This window comes from Podarcis erhardii (genome assembly GCF_964252035.2).
Source record: "Podarcis erhardii genome assembly, chromosome: 5".
NCBI lineage: Eukaryota > Metazoa > Chordata > Lepidosauria > Squamata > Lacertidae > Podarcis > Podarcis erhardii.
Window position 1 is genome coordinate 30697787 of NC_138509.1, and position 19989 is coordinate 30717775.

The 19989-nt window shown below is 42.7% G+C and overlaps 1 protein-coding gene across 1 annotated transcript in view; it reads right to left on the minus strand.

Annotated features, from left to right (window-relative positions):
* The window catches only part of CDH23 (cadherin related 23), a 383781-nt gene that overhangs the window by 342168 nt on the left and 21624 nt on the right, over nucleotides 1–19989 (minus strand). Inside the window, exons 2-3 of the mRNA XM_081861783.1 lie at nucleotides 16836–16907; nucleotides 829–906 (exon numbers count right to left, since the gene is read on the minus strand). Coding sequence (XP_081717909.1) covers nucleotides 829–906; nucleotides 16836–16902 — 145 coding nt within the window. The 5' untranslated portion in view covers nucleotides 16903–16907. The remainder of the gene's footprint in view (nucleotides 1–828; nucleotides 907–16835; nucleotides 16908–19989) is intronic.

The window sequence follows — 19989 nt, forward strand, 5'->3', positions numbered from 1 at the left end:
GGGCATATAAAACTGCAACAACAAAACAGTTAGCAAAATATGGAAGTCTAGGATCATGGAACAGAACTACCGTCTTTCCCCGAAAGTAAGACATCCCCCGAAAATAAGACCTACTTCCAGTTTTGCCTCTCGCTGTAATATAAGGCATCCCCTGAAATTAAGACCTCCCCAATAATAAGGCCTCCCCCGAACATAAGGCCTCCCCAGAATATAAGGCCCCCAAAGCTACCATAAGGCATCTGACTCCTCTGGACCGTAGCAGCGGGTGACGCCGCGCACGGATTGGCCACAGCGCAGTGTGAGGTCTCTTTAAATCAGAGAGCTGCCTGCTGTGTGCTCTGCCCTGACAGAGTCTGGCTGACTCACAATTAGACAATAAATGTGTACCATATTCTTCTTCATGGAAAAATAAGGCATCCCCTGAAAATAAGACCTAGCGCATCTTTGGGAGTAAAAATTAATATAAGGCACTATCTTATTTTCGGGGAAACAGGGTAAGTAAATCCACGCTAGCGTTTGGGATTCTTCTTCAGAGATTGTCATAGGCCTGTTCACAGTGCATCCAGTTTAATTTCCCTTTAATCAGACTGAAACCAACAGCCTCATCAACAGAATCTTTATCAGCCTTCTGAAAGCAACCAAAGACAGTGAACATTTTAACGCTCTAGAGGGGGAATCTATTTGCCTTTTATAGGCAGCTCCTTTAACATCAACATGCTGAGTCGCCGTTCTTGACTTTCTTCATCCTCTACCCCCCCCCCTGCCAAAGATAATTTGATGTGAACCATGCCATTTAACTCATTAGACATAAAAGCTCAATGCACTTACCCACTGGCGTATCTTCATTGATCAACAGGTATGTGTCGAAGAAATAATTTACGAAGTACGGCAAGCGATTGCTTAGGCCTGGAAAAATAGGGACAGATAAAAAGGTGTTGTTTATATCTGTGAGGTCATGTTTTAACTGATGCAACAGACAAAGCCCTAAACAAGAAGGCTGGATTGCAATGGGCAAAAAGGGAGCTTTTTGCATGACCCAAAGTAAATAGCTAGTGCCAGCTGAGCTACTGAAAAGCACTTATTCCTTCTTTTAAGTCAGACACAGCAAATTGGTCCAGTCCTAAAATGAAAGTAGAAAGAATCGTGGATCCCAGCGGGTGGAAGCAGAGAGGCACCAATAAAGATGAAAGGATGTACAGTGGTACCTCGGGTTACAGATGTTTCAGGCTACAGATGCTTCAGGTTACAGACTCCGCTAACCCAGAAATAGTGCTTCAGGTTAAGAACTTTGCTTCAGGATGAGAACAGAAATCCTGCTCTGGCGGCGCAGCAGCAGCAGGAGGCCCCATTAGCTAAAGTGGTGCTTCAGGTTAAGAACAGTTTCAGGTTAAGTACGGACCTCCGGAACGAATTAAGTACTTAACCTGAGGTACCACTGTACTGTGTGGCATTCCTGTCCAGGATGCATGACTGTGTAGCACCTTTCCAAGGAAGCTGGCTTTTTAAAATTAATAAATGTGCATGTGTTTCTCATTTGTTGCACATACAGTTGACGCATCTGTTGCAGGCATAGTGCATTCTGCAAACTCATGTTGTGTCCACACTCCTGTCTACAGTGCACTTAGCCCTGGGTTTTTATTCTTTGTTCACACAACTTTATCCAAAAACTCTTATGTATCCTGTAGTTTGTCCTAAGATACAACTATTTGGGGGGCTATTTCTCAAACCAACTTCACAAACGACTGGAATTAGGAGCTGTTCCTAATTTGTGCAGGTGGCAACCTCATTTGCTGGGCACGCTTTAAGAACAGGAAAGGTTGTTTTCTGAAAGGAGTCTTTGTAATTACTGAACTGATTCCAAATCAAACTCCGGAGGAATTAACCCACCCCATTGCTATTTAGGACATGACTAGAAACAATAAACAAAACTTTGTATATGCATACATAAACACACACACCTCTCTGTATGGCCCTTTCTTTGTCCTATGTAAGTTTCATTTTGTGTTTTAAATGGAGTTATTAAAATGCAGCTGATGTGAATGCCCCTTGCTATATGACTTCTGCACATGATTGCACACCTTAATTTAAAGGATGGGCTAAGATTGGCTATATCCCTGCAGCTAGGCTATCATCATATAGGAGGCTCCCAGAAAGGACCTTGAGCCCAGCTCTTCCACAAGCCACTTTGTGTTTGCTGCTGTGAATGTAGTAAGAACCAGATACCTAGATCTTCCTGAAGACAAATGGCTGTTTCTTTTATAATTATTATTTTCCTTCTGTTGCACGGGGGTGGCAAGACCATGCAAAGGGAACAGGATATGGCAATTACTGTTTTAGCACATGATTAATACCTCACATTGTTCCCATGGCTGTCAGCCTTTTGCCTCATCCAGCCTTAATTGCACCAGAGCATCCTTTCCTTTCACCTTAAATAATGAGGCTCACTTATTTCAGCTGCCCACTTATTTTCGCTCAAGTAAAAGCACACCCGCTAGCAAGACCCTTGCACCCGGAAGCATTTAGAATCATAGAATCTTAGGGTTGGGAGGGACCCCAAGGGCCATCTAGTCCAACCCCCTGAAATGCAAGAATCACTGCTAAATAATCCCTGACAGGTGGCCATCCAATCTCTGCTTAAAAACCTCCAAGGAAGGAGAGTCCACCACCTCTCATGGGAGTCTGTTCCACTGCTGAACAGCTCTTACTGTCAGAAAGGGTTTTTTTTAAAAAAAAAAAAATGTTTGGTAGGAATCTCCTTCATTGTTGTTGTTGTTACTGGCATTTTAGCATAATCGTGGGAATTTGGAGCTGGTAGCTGTTCCCTATCTCAGTCACACCAGTAACAATCTTAGGGTCCCTTCAGACTGGTGTTTTTCTGCATGTGGACTCTGCATCATTTCTATTTATTTATGTATTCCAACAATCTGTGGTTATACCACTTAATCATTCCAAGCGGTGTACAGGAGACCCTCATACAATATGACCAAACATGAGTTAAAACAAGTCTTTGATGCAATAATAGTGCATCAGAGATGGATTTACACAGGACCATAGACACATTTATTTCTTAGTTGTTCTGCAATACGTCCCCAAAGTAACCACATTATTGCCATCTGGAAGGAGCGTTTTTGAACCATGGCATAAACAAAAGCAGAGCATTTGTACTGTTGACAAATTACAGGATATTAGCTGGAAACTACTGAACATATATACCTATTGCAAAATAAACAATTTAGCTGCCCAGAAACTTCTGCAGGTGCAAATGATATTGAAAGTGTGATAGCATATAACTGCCCCAGTAACATCATGATCACATGTAATGATGAACGCTCAATATAAAAAAAAATCTGAAGGGGCCCTTACAATGAAGCAAGTAACTCTTTTTTACCACTTCAGAAATGGAGATCTGAGGCTCAGAGGTGTTACTTAGCCAAAGGCCACATTAATTGATGCATGATTGATCTAGGGAAATCAGAACAAAGACAACCAAGTAGAGTGGCCCACACTGGTTTGGAAGCAGAGTGAAAAATGGAGAAATTGTGTTAGCAGAAGACAGATCTACCAAGTTTCTGAAAGGGTATAGATGCAAAGCGTAATACATTTGACAGATGGGCTTACTTTGGTTCCCAGCCAGCGTTAGAACAGCCAGCACTGTCTTTTATTAAGAGATCTACTTTCACTGCCAGACATTATTGAACAAGGGAAATAGGGGATTTAATTGGCCTGTCAGAAATATTTTGCATCTTGTCTCTGCAGGATCATGTTGCTGGCTCACCTACAAAACAGGTGCCCAGTTCTGAATGCACCAAAACACCTGAAAGCTTACTGGACACTAGCACAATGAAGAGTACTTTTGACAGTATAGTGTGAAATATACTCCTCAAACACTCATAATCAGTTTGGCAGATTTATACAAAGCTGTTCCCAATCAATGTTAGCCTAGACTTCTTGGGAAAACCAGTATTGCCATTCCAAGACAATAAAGAAGTTATAGCAAAACATAGTTCCTCTGTTTTGTTTAAAATATTTATAACAACCCATCCTTAACCTTAGTGATTTCAGGGAAGAGGACAGTAAAATTTTAACACACAGCAATTCCAAGACAGTAAACGGAGAATACCTAAATCAGCATTCATCAACCTGGTGTCCTCCAGCTGTTTTGGGCTACAACTCCTGTCAGGCCCAGCCAGCATGTGACCTGGAACAACATTAGATCTGGAGAAACTGTGGAAGATGCAAAATGGTGGCGGCGGCAATGCTGCCAAGACAGGTGCCAGTTGCAGTGGAGAAAAATAAAGAAAGTTGTACTATTGATACTAATGGGTAATGGTGGTCTCCACTCACCCAAGAAGCTATTGGAGAATTTCTCCTACCCCAACATCCTTCCAATTCCCCTGCTCACAAAAGGAATTTCTCCAAAAGGGTAGAGAATTTTGAGAGGCCATTTGCACACAGATCGAGTGTAACCTGCATGTCTGGATTCCCAGATGTCAGCATGTGACACAAGGTGTACTTGCCTTTTTTCTCGATTCTGGGTTCACTCACTTCTAGCAATGTGCCAAATCGCTGGACAATAAATAGGGGGATATATTTTGTAGGTGCAATGCAAAACGGCACCAACCAACCCTACTTTTTGCCTTTGAAAATTTACCTTTGAAGAGCTGTAAAAGCATTAGGATAGGAGATGCATTTCCTTCTTTCAGCTGAAGGCCAGGTAACCTGACAGGGTGGGTGTCTGAAGCAGAGGGATTCACACTCTCTTTGTGTGCCATCCAGTGCATCTCTGTACTTCCCCCCCTCTCTTCCTCCATCTCTACATTCGTTTCAGTTACCCCCACCCAATTTGTCTGAACTGATCGCTTAGAGAGAGAGCCCCCGCCCTCAATCACTTTAGTCCAGGGCTTCTCCCAACTGCATAAAATTAGGTCAGTTGTTATGTGAAATTAGGCTGAGTGTTCCTCATCCTTCTTGCCATCACTATATGCCAAATTGGTGTGAAACAACAGGATACGAGGTGCGTCACCATGTATGTTTGTGACACATATTCTTAGCTGAAACACAGTTTTAAGGGTTGCTACATTCAGTTATAACAATTAAACACTAATTGCCCCCCCCACTTCCTTTTTGATTCTAATATGTAAACTGATGGTGTTGTCCTCTTTATCTTTTGCAAAATTAATTTCAGGAAGGGTGCCTGTGCTGGTCACCCAGGTTCTAATCTCATTCCTATGTATACAACATCCCAATGGATGATTATCTGAAGTGCTTTTTACATCAGCTTCATTCTAAAGCGTAAGGTAGCAGACAAAAGGCAGAGAGACAAGCCAACCACAAAGCATGTCAATAAACAAAGCCAATTGAAGCTCATCGGGAAAAAATATGTCCTGGAACTTGTGCTAACCCTCTAAAAAGAGATGTCTATGCACAACAGAGGAAATCAGGCAGATGGAGGCGTCTCTCAGGGGCAGTGTAGAATCACAACCGTTGTGGTGTTCTTAGCAATAAAATGTGTTTCTTTCCCACAGCCTGAATATTACTTTCAATATTCGGAATTCTCACTATCTTTTAAAAACAGAAAATCTGCATTTTAAAAAAGCATGTTTTTCAGATGTGATAGAAACAAGTGAAAGTCAAGAGGGGGCTTGAACATCTTCTCAGTTTAAGAACCGATAGCTCTAATTTGGAGAGTGGTGCTCCATATTATCTTCTTGGCAGCAACTCCAACACCTGACTATTTGCCTTCGCAGCTGTTCCCTGCCTCTTCATTTGTTATCCTGTACACATGATAGCTTGGTATGGAAGCAATATTTTAAAAGGGGTGGGGGTGGGGAGGAGCTTGGCACAATGACATAAGATACCCCAAGACCCTCTGATGGTATACTGCTAGAGGGCAGTTTGCCAAAAACTTGCACTAGCTCAGACTCCCTAAAAACAAATCAAGTTTAAGATTGCCACCTAACATCTGCTATGCCTTCAGGTGCTGAGATTCTGAAATTAGCAAAGAACTGTTTTACAAAAGTTTTTTTTTTTTTTTTTACTCTGCCCAAAGAGGCTTCACTATTTCTGCCTCGTTCTTAGGATGCTTGAGAATTTCGTTAGAATTTTGATCACTTTGGGGTTTTGAGGTGACCAAGCATGGTGTATTCCCTCCCCGTCAAGTTTTCTCTAGCACTCTGTAACCTCCTGTTTGCCTGATCTGAAAAACCCCATGGGGAGAATTACCTCATGAGGTCTTCCCCTGGGCTTTAAATGAAGTATGTGGGCACTCAGAAGGCTGCAGAGTACAGATGATTTGAGCACGAAAGAAAGGGAACCCATAACCTGCCGCCATTGCCTAAAAAATAAGGTAATCACATACAAATAAAAAATAAAACCTACCGTATTTTTCGCCCTATAGGACGCACTTTTTCCCCTCCAAAAATGAAGGGGAAATGTGTGTGCGTGCTCTGGGGCGAATACAGGCTTTCGCTGAAGCCAGGAGAGCGAGAGGCGTTGGTGCGCACCGACCCCTCTCACTCTTCAGGCTTCTGGAAGCTATCCGCAAGCCTCGCGCACCCGGCGGGAGGTCCCTGCAGCCTGCAGCCCGAAGCACGGGGCGAGCTGCGAAGCCCGCCCCGTGCTTTGGGCAGATGTCGGCAAGCCTCGCGCGCCCTGCAGGAGGTCCCGCCAGGCTTGCAGGCAGCAGCCTGTTCTGGGGGCTGGGGTCGGGGGAAGATCAGGCCAGCCCTGCATCTGGGGGGGGAAATAATTTTTTTTCCTTTATCCCCCCCCCCCGCGTCCTATGGGGCGGTGCGTCCTATGGGGCGAAAAATACGGTACATCCCACTAAGGATAAATTAATTGATTTCCTCCCCCCCCCCCCGTGATAATGTTCAAATGCAATTTCTTTTCTCATTCATCAATGCATTAATGTTTTGAGGAGGGGAACACAGGAGAAATTTTTGGCACAGCACTTGTTGAAATAGCAGCAGGAGGAAGGGAAAAAACCCCATAGAGCTAGTCAGAAAAGGTGCATCACCAGGCTCCTACAGAACTTATGTGGTAAGAGATAGAGGGAGAACAAAGGACATATTATTATTATTATTATTATTATTATTATTATTATTATTATTATCAGCAGCATTGGGAATGGAAAAAAGATGGGGAGCAGGGGGTGAAAACAAATCTTGCCACTGGAGCGCCACCTTCCTTCAAGATATACTATGGGTGAAAGGCAATTGATAAAAGTGGCTGTCAGTAAAATAGTATCTTTATGGCAATGATCAACAATATTCACAACTTAAAATGCATAAGCATTTGAGCTGTGAGGAAGTTTTCATCCTCTTCCATGTTATTCAAGAAGTGAATTGGATTCTGTGAAACTTTACCATTTGGATTTAAGGCTTGGGAGTGGTCATTTTCCTTTTTTTATATAATTTTGTTTCTGAGTTTCAAAAGTTTACAAATTAATGCATATGTCGCTCAGCCCGGACACTGAGATCAAGCACTGAGGGCCTTCTGGCGGTTCCCTCACTGAGAGAAGTGAAGTTATAGGAACCAGGTAGAGGCGCCTACCCTTTGGAACACCCTCCCATAAGATGGCAAGGAGATAAGTAACTATACAACCTATAGAAGACATCTGAAGGCAGCTCTGTTTAGGGAAGTTTTTAATATTCTGTTGGGAGCCACTCAGAGTGGTTGGGGAAACCCAGTCAGATGGGCAGCATACATATAATCAATTTTTATTTTTATTATTCCAAATACACATTCATTTCACATTCAACTTCCCCTCCATCCCTCCATGGTTTTCCCCATAATTTCTAAACGTACTGCATTCTATACTTTATCTTTTCCACACCGTAATGGAAAACAGTGCGGAAAAGCGTGGGAGTGGACATTTCCCATCCTTCTCCCCTCTCTGCTAAGCCTTCATATAAACCACCACTGGTTTATGAAAGTATTACTTAAAGATATACATCATTTTAAAAAAAGAATAACATTTATTATATATTAATTTTCATATGGTCAGCCAGCTTGGAGGTCAGTTATTAGGCAAAAAAGTGGGATATGATAATAGTAATACATAACAGTGGCTCATCCTAATAAGATTCCCCCCACACCATTTTTTTTTTGTAATGGACCAACATGGCCAAACTGATTTTGTGAACAAAAGTGTGGTTCGTACAGATACCAGATGGGAAGTCTCTGCAGAACTTGCAGTGTTTGTAGCAATGATTATGCTACAGAAGAGCCTTTCAGTTTCTTGAATAGCAGCATTCGGGGGTGGGGGGTGAGTGATGATTGTACTCCTGCATCCTGAGTGGACAGTACCTGTGCCCATCTTTGAAAAAATTCACCTTCATTTTATTCACCCTGCTCTTCGTTCTCAGAATTCTATGGTGGCTCTTTTTTCCTAGAGAGCATACAGAGCTCATGACAAAACGACCTGTCTGGAGACAGCCAGCAGCAGAGATATCTATTATTGATGCTCCTGCAAGGCTAGGAGAGTGTTGCCAAACACATGTGTTCATCACAGGTTGCATTGTTTACTGCAGAGTGGTATTCAGCCACCTAATTCTATAAACTTCTCCAGCACCTAGGGTTGCAATCCTATCAAAACTTTCTTGTTAATAAGGTTCACCAAGTACAGTGGGATTTTCTTCCAGTTAAACATACATAGTATGGGACTCCATAGTGAAGAACCGATTGCTGTGTGGGTTGAACTAACAGTACAGATGCAGACGTACCTTGGATGAACTGTAATAGTCACCTTAAATTTGTCCCTTTTGGTTTGTTTTAGTAATAGGTCTAGATTTTTTTTCTTTTTCTTTTTTGGTTGATCCAAATTCAAACTAAATTATGCAGTTGCTTGAATCAGACACTAGAGGGAAACAACACAATATGTTCAGTGGAACCTCAGAGCTGTAATTTCAGAAGAGGGCTTGCTTAAGATAGTTGATTATTATTATTATTTGCTTCCTTACTACACAACCCAATGCTTCCCAGCACTTTTCAAAAAGTCTCTCCCCAGTTGGAGGGTGGGGGTGGGGGTATGGGATCAGAGATCTGTGCAACATGAAAATTTGCTCGTTGAGAATGCCACACTTAACGGGGGGAATGCATTTAATTTTGGGACCTGTTTCATGTTCTTCTCTCATTCAGCATCTAGAATGACAGCAGCAGCACAATCAATGCTGCAAAACGTTGTGGGTATTTGTAATTCACAGCTGGGAAAAACTCAATTTCTCCAGTTTTGGGGTTTTTCCCCCTCTCTCAACAGTCTGTCTGTACCCACCAAGCATGCTCAGTACTAATTGATCTGTTTTATATCTCTTCCCACCCACCCCTTAATTTTTTGCACTTCTGCAAACCCTCTGGTTCCTTTGATCCTTCTGGTACCATTTTGGCTACATAAGTATCTACTAAAAAGGATGGAAACCAAACTAGTCCTGACCAATTTCTGAATGTTTATTATTTTTACATCAACTACTCTTTTTTTTAAAAAAAAAAAAAAAAAAGCATAGGCCACATTTTATTCATTTATCCCCATTAGAAACATTATTAACATTTTCATTTTATAAATGTTGGCACAAGCAGATAGACTACTAAGAAGTGGATTAGCAATTAGTCCATTGCTGCATCTACAGATACTAGCCAACACTCCCCACTTTGGTACACATTATGGTGTCATTCTAAAGGCAAGATGTACAATTGCCCAATTTCCAGGCTTTTAGGAATAATAATAGTGTCTGGCTAGGCCTTTACCAAGTTTTAGTTTGCTCCCAAATGTGGAAACAACCACCACTTAAGGCTTGTTTTCAAAATGGGTGCCATTTTTTCCAGATGTTTCCAGCAATCTGGGTGTCTTGAACTATGAGTATATTAAACTTAAGTTAAGTCACAGGGATGAATCTCAGTTTTGATGCTCAGCCAGTTAGTAAGCTCCTGCGCTTTCTCCTGGCACTTCTGAATTATGCTGACCTGCTCTCTTCTTGGATGATATTCATTTATCCCAGTTTTGAACTTTGAACTTTTGTTTTGTTTTGTTCCATCAGCTTTACCATCTCACTGCATCCCAAGGATAATGTCTTGTTGGGCCTCTAGCTGGTTCTATAATAAACTCGAGCTGCTGAACATAACCAGACATGGGCACAGAAATCTCAAGCCTAAACTCTTTCATAATACAACACCAAATATAATTCTGCTGTCCTCAACATACTAGCTTTCCCCAGACAGAGAGCTGTTGAGTACATGCCATTATTAAATCTTCTTCCTGAAGTAGCATGCTTATAGGAAAACTCCTATTAAAAGCACTTGGCAGCAGCTGTCCATCTCCAACTACTTCTCATGCATACCAAAAAAATGCACCTGTAGCAGTGACTATAGGTGTGTGTTTGCATATGTGTTCCACTGCATACCACCCTCAACTCATCTAGTTCTGTGTCACCCCCTTGGCACAGTCCCTGCCTTGGCTCAGCTGAGCTCAAATGAGGGTTGTGAGCCAGTTCTCTAGGCTGAGATAGCGCAGGGCTTCACTTTGATTACTGCCCGTCCAACAACCATGGATCAAAGCCTAATGCAGGTGTGTTGCCTAGCAAATGTGCACATGTTGAACCCTAAGGCTGTATTTTGCGTGAACTTTTCCTAACCCCCTCCCTTCTCCTAACTCCCCTCGCCATGACTATCACCATAAATTGGTCTGCGTTCAAATATTCTCTTATATACACCGTATTGAAATCTAAGCATCTTAGCATTCAAGAGCTGGCAGAACAGTAACAATAATTCAAAGCATAATCTCATGGCTGGTTGTTTTTTTTTTAAAGTAATGCCAGTTCACTTTTCCAGAGGGTTAGCCCATCACACAAAACTGGTTTATTTCCTTCAGCTTGGAAGCAAATGATGTTAAGATGCAGATTAGAGAGATGGAAAGGCATGAGACCATGGGGGCAATATATTTACAAGACCAAAGAATAACACATTTCTGTGGCATGCTAAGTTTTGAAATCTTAGTTTAGAGCACCTGCCGATTACGATTACTGGATGCCCAAAGCGCTATGAAACCTGCTGGGCAGCAGCTTTACTGAAAACCGCCAGCCATATACAAAGCAGACTTTCGAATAACAAGGATTTTGTTGCAATACTTGATGTGCAGCCAGTTTTCTATGGGACAAATGACCTTCATTCTTAACTGCCACACTTTTCTCGATTAGCACAAAAGCTGTGATATGTTAATGGCAGGATCTTCTTAAGCAGACACATTACAGCATTTGGTACAGCCCAATTGTCAGTCTACCAAAAGCACACATGCTCCAGCTATGGGGTGCAAATTTCATTCCTATCTAGATCCCTTCGATTGGAAAAGCCTGGAGGCAAGGGAAGGGCCCTAGCTCTGTGAGACAGCACATGCAGAAGATTCCATGCTCAGTCCCTGAGCTGGGGGAAAACCTGTCTGAAGCCTTGGAAATCAACTTCCAGGCAATGTGCTTCAGGGGCTGACTATATAAGGCAGTGAGTTGGGCTGGGTGATATATAGTTTTCAACATTATGTTATATCACCAGCTAGACACTGCAATGTTGCAATGTACTGGTATATCACAATGTCTGAAATCAGGCATTCTAGAGGCATTGGCTGGCTTCATGGTTTTCCCCACATTGTAATTTTTGCATAGCGCACACACACACACACACACACACACACACACACACACACCATGTGAGAAACTCAGATATATAAACTAGGTGTCAAATGGCTTCTTAAACCAGCATTATAGTAGCCAAAACGAAATGCCTAGTTGCCATTGGGGGGCCAGACGGCTCGCAAGCCGTATTTTCCAACTTTTGGGTTCCTGAAATTTGTTCTGATTGTGCAGATAATATATCACAGATAGAATTGTACAATATGTGTTGCTAGTGTGTGAAAACAGGCAAGATCCAAGGATGCCCAGGCATGCATCTCCAGATGGTGGAGACATCAGGCTCTGTCCTAGTGTCTGGGCATCTTTACTTGGTTGCAAGTGGCCGATTATCTAAGGGCAAAATGCACCTGGCGAATTTTGAATGCTGTTTGCAATATATTGCAGGTCAAAAATTATGAAACCAGTATCGTGAATATGGACTTCAAACTGGTTTTAGACGATATATGGTTATATTGCCCAGCCCTACTCCTAAGCCACATTTCTATTCTTCGTCTCAATGAGCCCTTTGACATCTGAAGACAGCAGAGTTTGAAAGTCTTCCTACAAGGAACATATTTTTAAAAGCTACCTACTGGGGTGCTGTAATTTGGGAGGTGGGCTCTCTCTCACACACACACACAAACATACACACCTGGGAGTTCACTAGTGCCAGGCTGTTAATGCCACCATGGAAGTCTCTTGCCAGGTGGTGTTTTAGGCAGCTGCTGTTGCTGATCTTTTCAACACATTGTCGCTAACTTTAATGACTTGTTTTCTCCCCCTGCTCAGCAAATTACTATTTCAGGGGGATCAACAGCAGAGCAATAGAAGGAGAAAAAATGAGAAGCAGCCTCCTTTATCTGGCTGCCAGAATGCCATGAATTTTTAAGCATCCCAGTTGAAGACAGACACTTTATAGCTGAGACAGGGGTGTTATTTATTACAGGGCATACATTAAGAACTATTTGGGCTGGTAACATGAAGTCTGTTTGAAGCACATGGGAAAGGGGTGCTGCTCTTTCCCATTTCTCCTCTCTCCTGATATGTTTCTCTGCTCTTATACAAGGCATTATCAGAGAAACTGTGACATTGGATAAATGGAGGCAACTTCCGATACTGCAAATGGAGTGTTCGGCTGCGCTCCTTAGTTCATAGCTTCCCCCAGCATCCCCAGCTCCCTTTGAAGCACCAAAAGTTGCCTTCGCCTTTATTCTGTGCTGCTAAGAAGCCAAAGCAGCTACAGATTCCTTCTCCAGTCAAGCACTAAGATAGTAAATAGTACAACTGGATAGGGTTCCCCCCCAACTCATGACTTGCATAGATCAAAAGGCATATACCTGGCTATGGCCAAGCTACTCCTGTGAAGATGAAAAAGAAGAGGAGGAGGAAGAAGAAGGGACCCTAAAGCCTAGTGTAAGATATATGCCACTTCACTGGAGACTCAGCTCTTGAGGTACTGAATTGAATCAGTGTGCATGCACAGCTTGGAAGAAAAGAAAAGATCTGCCTTGCTGCAGTTTATAGTGGGAAGGGAAATACAATAAGCTACACCAAACTGAAAACAGCCATCATTCATTCCTCCACTCCTCTCTCTCTCTCAATCTCTCTCTCTCTCTCTCTCTCTCTCTCTCTCTCTCTCTCTCTCTCTCTCTCTCTTTCACACACACACACACACACAGAGCTAGTGGTCGGTAGCCCTGCATTTCCAATATAGCAAGAGTGCTATCATTGTAGTCCTGTCATGATGTGTACCCAACCAAGTTACTCGTTCTGAGTTGCAGAAGAGCATTCAGCATGGCAAGAACATCCCACGAGAAGCCCTGCTGAATCATAGAAATGGCCCATCCATTTTAGCAACTCATTTCTCAGAGTGGCCAACTAGATGCCCCGAGAAAGTGTACAAGAAGGGCATGCAAGCAACAGCGCTCTCCTATTTATTGCTCCCCAACAACTGGTTTTCAGTAGCATACTGCCTCTGAACCAGGAGGTTGCATCTGACCACTGTGGCAAATAGTTGCTGGCAGACAAAATTCTTGCCTTCTTGTCTACTTATAGTCAGCTGCTCAGTGCAAGACTTCCAGGTCACCATCGCTATATAAAAGCAGTGAAGAAGCAGCTGCACCCATTTTTAAAAAAATCTATAAAATCCAGGAAAGCTAAAGACACAGTACCATGGACAGCGACAAATAAATATTTGCCTGGCACTAAAAGGACCTCAAAGTTGGTGCCAGGTGAGCTTCTCTGGGGAGCGTATTCCAAGCACGAGAGGCAGCAACCAAGAAGGCCCTCTCTCTCAGTCTCCACACCAAGTAGCAGAGGGTCAGATGGGGTAGCAGTGCTTACCTGACCTGCTGATAGTGGAGTCACTGCTGCTTACCAGGAAATAGAGTGGGAACAGCAGAGACCTCCAGCAGGTCTCAATAAACACGTCTCATTCTTCTGGGCCCCTCCCAGAGTCAGATTCTACCAAATTCCCCATCTCTTTCCACTCCTCCCCCACCAGACCTCTCCCTCCAAGATGTATCCACAAGGCTCATGGGTGGCAGTCAGAAGGTCAGGTAAGCACCCTCACCCCAAGCCACCATTCACAACCATCCCACACCAGTCTGATCCCAAATGGCAAGGGGACTCCAGGGATTCTTCCTGAGCAAATGGTTGGGACAGGGTTATGTGGAGCCTTTTCTAGCTCTACAATATCCATTTTGAGACAGGGTGAACCATAGACTTGAATCATAGACAGTATGGCAGATGTGGCTGAATTGTACATTTCCATAAAGTCATTACAATTCTGGCAGCTTTATTTCCAATCTCTTTCCTAAGTACCCCTGGCATGGAATAGGCCATTTTCAAAAGCTACCATGCGCTGGATTGACGTTTTCATTGGGCTATCCACCATCTTCCCAAGATCTCTTTCCTGGTTAGCCACTGCCAGCTCAGTTACTATTAGACAAGAAATATTAAATGAGAAAAGCAGAACATTTCTGATTCACACTGTTCATTTTTCATACAGATATGCCACCATAAGGCACTTTATGTGGAAAAAAAAGAATAGATTTTATTGTATAATGGAAAATGCATGTTTCCCAGAATATGGTAAATAAATATAAATCTTCACACAAATGGATGATTTCACAAGGCACTTTCACTATGTGGAAAGCTCTCTTATTGGGGTTCTAGTTCTCTAGCAGTGGCAATACCAACTAGCCTTTACTTCATTGTTGACAACTGCTAATTGGGTGGCAGAGTTGTTCCGAATTTACTTACACCTTATACTGAGCCAGATCACACCACCTTCATATCCAAGCAAAGAGTTTTCCTACACTTGAAGTTAGGAATCTGAAGTCAACAACAATTGCCATCCTGGGACAATTATCACATTGCTCCCATTGCAGCTGGGAAAACCAGGAATCTTGTAGTTGTCACTAGATACAACAACTTCTGACCATTAACACAATTGTACTGAAGTAACTAACACAAATAGCAGCTAAATCATCTCCCGAGAATCAAACTTTGAATTTCTTCCCTTAGTGTAAGGTTTGTTCTTAATTACAGAATCTTCCCACATGGGCGAGACAAGATGATTAACTGAAGGGCATTAACTAGAGTTGTGCCGTTGTTGCTGTTGCTGTTATTTTAATCCTAATGCAGTGGTACCTCAGGTTACAGATGCTTTAGGTTACAGGTGCTTCAGGTTACAGACTCCGCTAACCCAGAAATAGTACCTCAGGTTAAGAACTTTGCTTCAGGCTGAGAACAGAAATCGCACGGTGGCGGTGCGGCGGCAGTGGGTGGCCCCATTAGCTAAAGTGGTGCTTGAGGTTAAGTACTTAATTCGTTCCAGAGGTCTGTTCTTAACCTGAAACTGTTCTTAACCTGAAGCACCACTTTAGCTAATGGGGCCACCCACTGCTCGAGCACGATTTCTGTTCTCATCCTGAAGCAAAGTTCTTAACCTGAGGTACTATTTCTGGGTTAGTGGAGTCTGTAACCTGAAGCGTATGTAACCTGAAGCGTATGTAACCCGAGGAGCCACTGTATTCTTTTTAAGATGCAGGCTGCTTACAGCAGCACAAGGCTCCCCTCTTTATGCCATTGCACTTCCTGTAATGCCTCGGGAGGAAGAGGCTGCGGCATCACATTGCTCTTAGGGCATTTTGGCAGGTGTGTCTTGTCGGAAGTGGCATGAGGCTTCTCACAGGAGGGAGGGAGGGAAAAGCACCAAGATCAGTAGAACAAAGAGGATGCAGTTTCAGGTGCTTCCTAGAGTAAGATGCTTATTTAGCTCAGAACGCTTATTTCAGTGTTTCCCAACCTTGGGCCTCCAGCTGTTTTTGGACTACAATTCCCATCATCCCTTGCCACTGGTCTTGCTAGTCAGGGATGATGGGAGTTGTAGTTCAAAAACAGCTGGAGGCCCAAGGTTGGGAAACACTGGCTTATTTAGCTCAGCTTGTTTTGTCAGGAGGTGTGGATGCTTGTAAACTTGCTGAACCTCAATAAAAACTTATTCTGTACAACTGATATTTGAAAGCTTCAAAAAGGCTGTTCTCTCTGCAATGAATAATGTTCCCACCACTTCCTGCACTTTCTGTTGAGAGTCAGTAAGGCAACCAACAAACCTCATCCATTAATTTCTCTTTGTGTGTGTGTGTTTAATTCAAAATTCCAGTAGTTCCACTGAAGGATGAATTCATACGGAGCCTTTTCTCACACATTAACCATATTAATCATTCAGCTGCCTGAATGTGGCAAAATGTTTCTCCTAGATAATCAGCCAGGTACCATGCAAGATCACAGAGTTCTAGAGTTGAAAGGGACCCCAAGGGTCATCTAGTCCAACCCCCTGCAATGCAGGAATCTTTTACCCAACGTGGGGCTTGAACCCATGACCCTGAGATATGGGTTCTACTCATGCTCTACCAGTTTTGCTACTGCTGAACAGATTGAGTGAATTCTAACATTATGGAAAGGAGAACGGAAAGTGAGACAACCTATTATGGATTTTAAGATATAATAACCATCGGTGGAAAAACTTGTCCAGGGTATCACAAGCAGAAAAAAAAAAGTTATGAAGTTAGCCAGGGATTACATCAACCCTTCTCTAGGAACCCGCTGGTACCCAAGTAAGCAAAAAAGAAAGGGGAGAAGAAATAATAGTTGAGCAATGACTGAAAGACTTACCCAAGCAGACCCACTCCGAGAACAGAAGGGCAAGGAAAATGATCTTGGCAGAAAAGTGACACTCCATGGTTCCTAAAATAAGAGAACAGAGATCATTATCATTTCAGTCCTGCTTTATTTAATTAAATCAAAGTGCACTCATGCCATCAAGTGAAACTTAGGATCACACCTCGGAATGTATTGAGGCAGAAGAAAAATTGGACTCAAAAGTAGAGCACAAAATGCACATTAGTTGTGTGGGGCAAGAGAAAGGCCAAACAGACCCCCCCCCCACACACAACTTTTCAATAAGATTTAGAATGAACTATTGAAGTGCAAAGCCAGGCACCGATCCCAGTAGGTATGTTTACATGTGTGTGCATGCACACACTATGAACTCAGCTCTGCAGCTGAGTATTGCTCTTTTTGATACAATCCTGCTTCCTTACCTGCCTCATGTTGCTGCATAAGAGGCATTGCATCCATTACTCTTAACACACACACACACACACACACACACACACACACTGCTGTGTCAGCAAGAGCTATGTTTGCTGCTGAAAGGGGAATAAAAGCTTCTCACCCAACAACCAAATTTAGGGGCTGTGCACCAGCCCACAGGGCAGTTCTCAAGAATCCATTAGAACACAGGGTAGAAATTGTTTGGTTGAGGACCACTCTGTTATACACTGGAGTTTCATGATGGACTGTGGATGATAGCAAAATGTGCAAGGCATAGAACGTTGGCTGCTTTGGTAGCAAATATTGAAAAGTCTGAACTGATGCAGCTGTGAATAATGAATATTATAATTAAAATTGCATTTGCAGAAGAGTACAGCTAGCCTGGCTTCCAGCCTAAGCACAGATAGCACTGAAATTGTGCTTCCAGACTGTGTCAGTGATCTCCACCTAGAGATTGATAGGAGCAATCACACTTTATTAATCCTGTTAAATTGTTCCGAGGTCTTGAATACACAGATTATGAGGTCTAGGCAATGCAACCTTGCAGGATTACTCTAGTAGCTTTGCTTGTTCTCAATAGAAGTGGATAAATTGGTGGATGTCTTCCAGGGATCTTCCCTGCCCTTGTCTATTCATCCAATTCAAGGTGTGTGCGAGGCCAGATAGCAAAAGCATAAGCCTTACTAAATTCAATGAGCATTGAATAAACAAGAAAAACCCATTCATTTCAATGAGGCTTGTGCAAAAGAAATCCTAGTGCATTGCACTCAGTAGAGGGTACATCATTAGTGCTAGCTGCTTCACAACCTGAGCACAGCTGTGATGTGCCGGGAAGAACATTAGCATGCAAACCAACACAAGCGTCCCACTATGGCTCCAGGAAAATCACAGGCATAGATTATTTGAGCACACATTTCCTTACACTGCTGGTGGTACAGGAGACAGAATGAATTATGGCAGCGCAATGTTTAGAAGCATCAAGTTGCCGTGGGTCTATGTTGTTTCCCCAACAATAAAAATCAGTCAGAAGAATCTCACTTCCAATAAAGAAAGAAAAGCAAGACTCCAAATCACAAGGAATTACCAGGTTTTTGGGTTTGGGTTTTTTTTTTTTTATAAAAAAACAGACTAAAATTATAATGCAAGATCCATTTGGTAGACGTTGTGTCAATTATACAGATACACTTATTCACTTACATAATATAGTTTTATTGAAACCATTTGGTTTTATTGAATGGTCTGATCCCTCTTCCTGGTGTGGCCTCGACGTAGTTTTGTCATGAATCTGCACTCTCCATTTATACGTCCGTATTACTAAATGGATGGGAAAGCATGACAAACAACTACTCATGCTTCACAAACGTCACATAATTCCCACCACCACCCCACATTCTTTGATCTATTCTCCCCTTCCCCTGTTCTCCATATCCAATTGATACAACAATATTGGCATCAGCCATCCCCATTTTGTTTTAGGGAATGGATTTTGTTAACATGGTGTACAGACCAAGACCATCATGTTGTCTCTGGCTGTTATTTAGCGCACCCACCCACACAATTGTAAAAATAGGGCATTAGTAAATTAATGTCTCTGTCACTTCCAGGATGCTTTCAGATAGCATGGAATTCTGTGTTGAACTCCTGTGGTTTAGGTCAGCATTTTTATCTTATGGACCAGAAATTCCAGGCTCAAGCGGTTACCCAACAAATGATTATTCACCCCAAATTCTAGCGTAATAGAGCTACTCGTGAGTAAATGGGCTTCTGGGGAGCAGGGGTAATTAGTTGTCAGAACACTGGTCCTTGACAGAATCTGGGGCACCAGGCGATGTAAGCCCTCAGTTTAGGTCTCGCGGATGCTGGAACAACACAAGACTTTTTACTCCCAAGCTCTTATGAACAATCTTACATATTATGCTGTGCATTTTCACTGACTCATCATCCTGCCCTGATTCTTGGACCGTGCTTGCTTAGACTTTATTGTGCTTTGACCCCAGCTACACCTAGACTCTCCTCTGACCAATGCCATTGTGTTTCTGACCACAGGCTGCTGTTGAGAGTCCTGACACGGTCAGAGTACGAAAGGCAGACTCAACTTTGGATGCAAGAAACCATTTGGATAATAGAACTCTTCACTGAGATGGTGCATTTGGTGCTCCAAAAAAAGCAAACTGTGTCTTCAGCACAGGAAGATGCTGAAAGCCCAGTCCTCTGTTACAGCTTGCAGGATTTGGAGAGAAAGTAAATTCCACTCTCCACCCTCGCCCCTTGGAGCATCCTTTAAAAGCAGTAAAAGCAGAAAAGCAATTTACATTATTTACAAAGACAGAACCAACAGCATCCCTTTTAGCCCTGCGTTGTCTATTCTAAACAAATTACTTACATTATGCAAGCAGTTCTTTAGAGTTGCTTGTGAATTCTGCCCTCATCAATGTTTCAGGTTTCCACCCAGGTGATGCTTCAATCTAGAAAGCATCTTTCCTTTTTTTTCTTTTTAATGGCATGGTGTTAGGAATGGGGATTGTTGGATGACATTTGTTATTACTGTGATTTCCCAAAACTATGGCAACAAGTCCTAAGAAACCTGAAATTAGGTACATGACGCCACAATAGCTTTAAGACTTTATCCCCCACCTCCCCAAGAAAGCACACCACAGCAACAGCACATGCCCAAATGCTTTTGAAATGGAGGGGGTTGTCAAAAGTAGGTTAT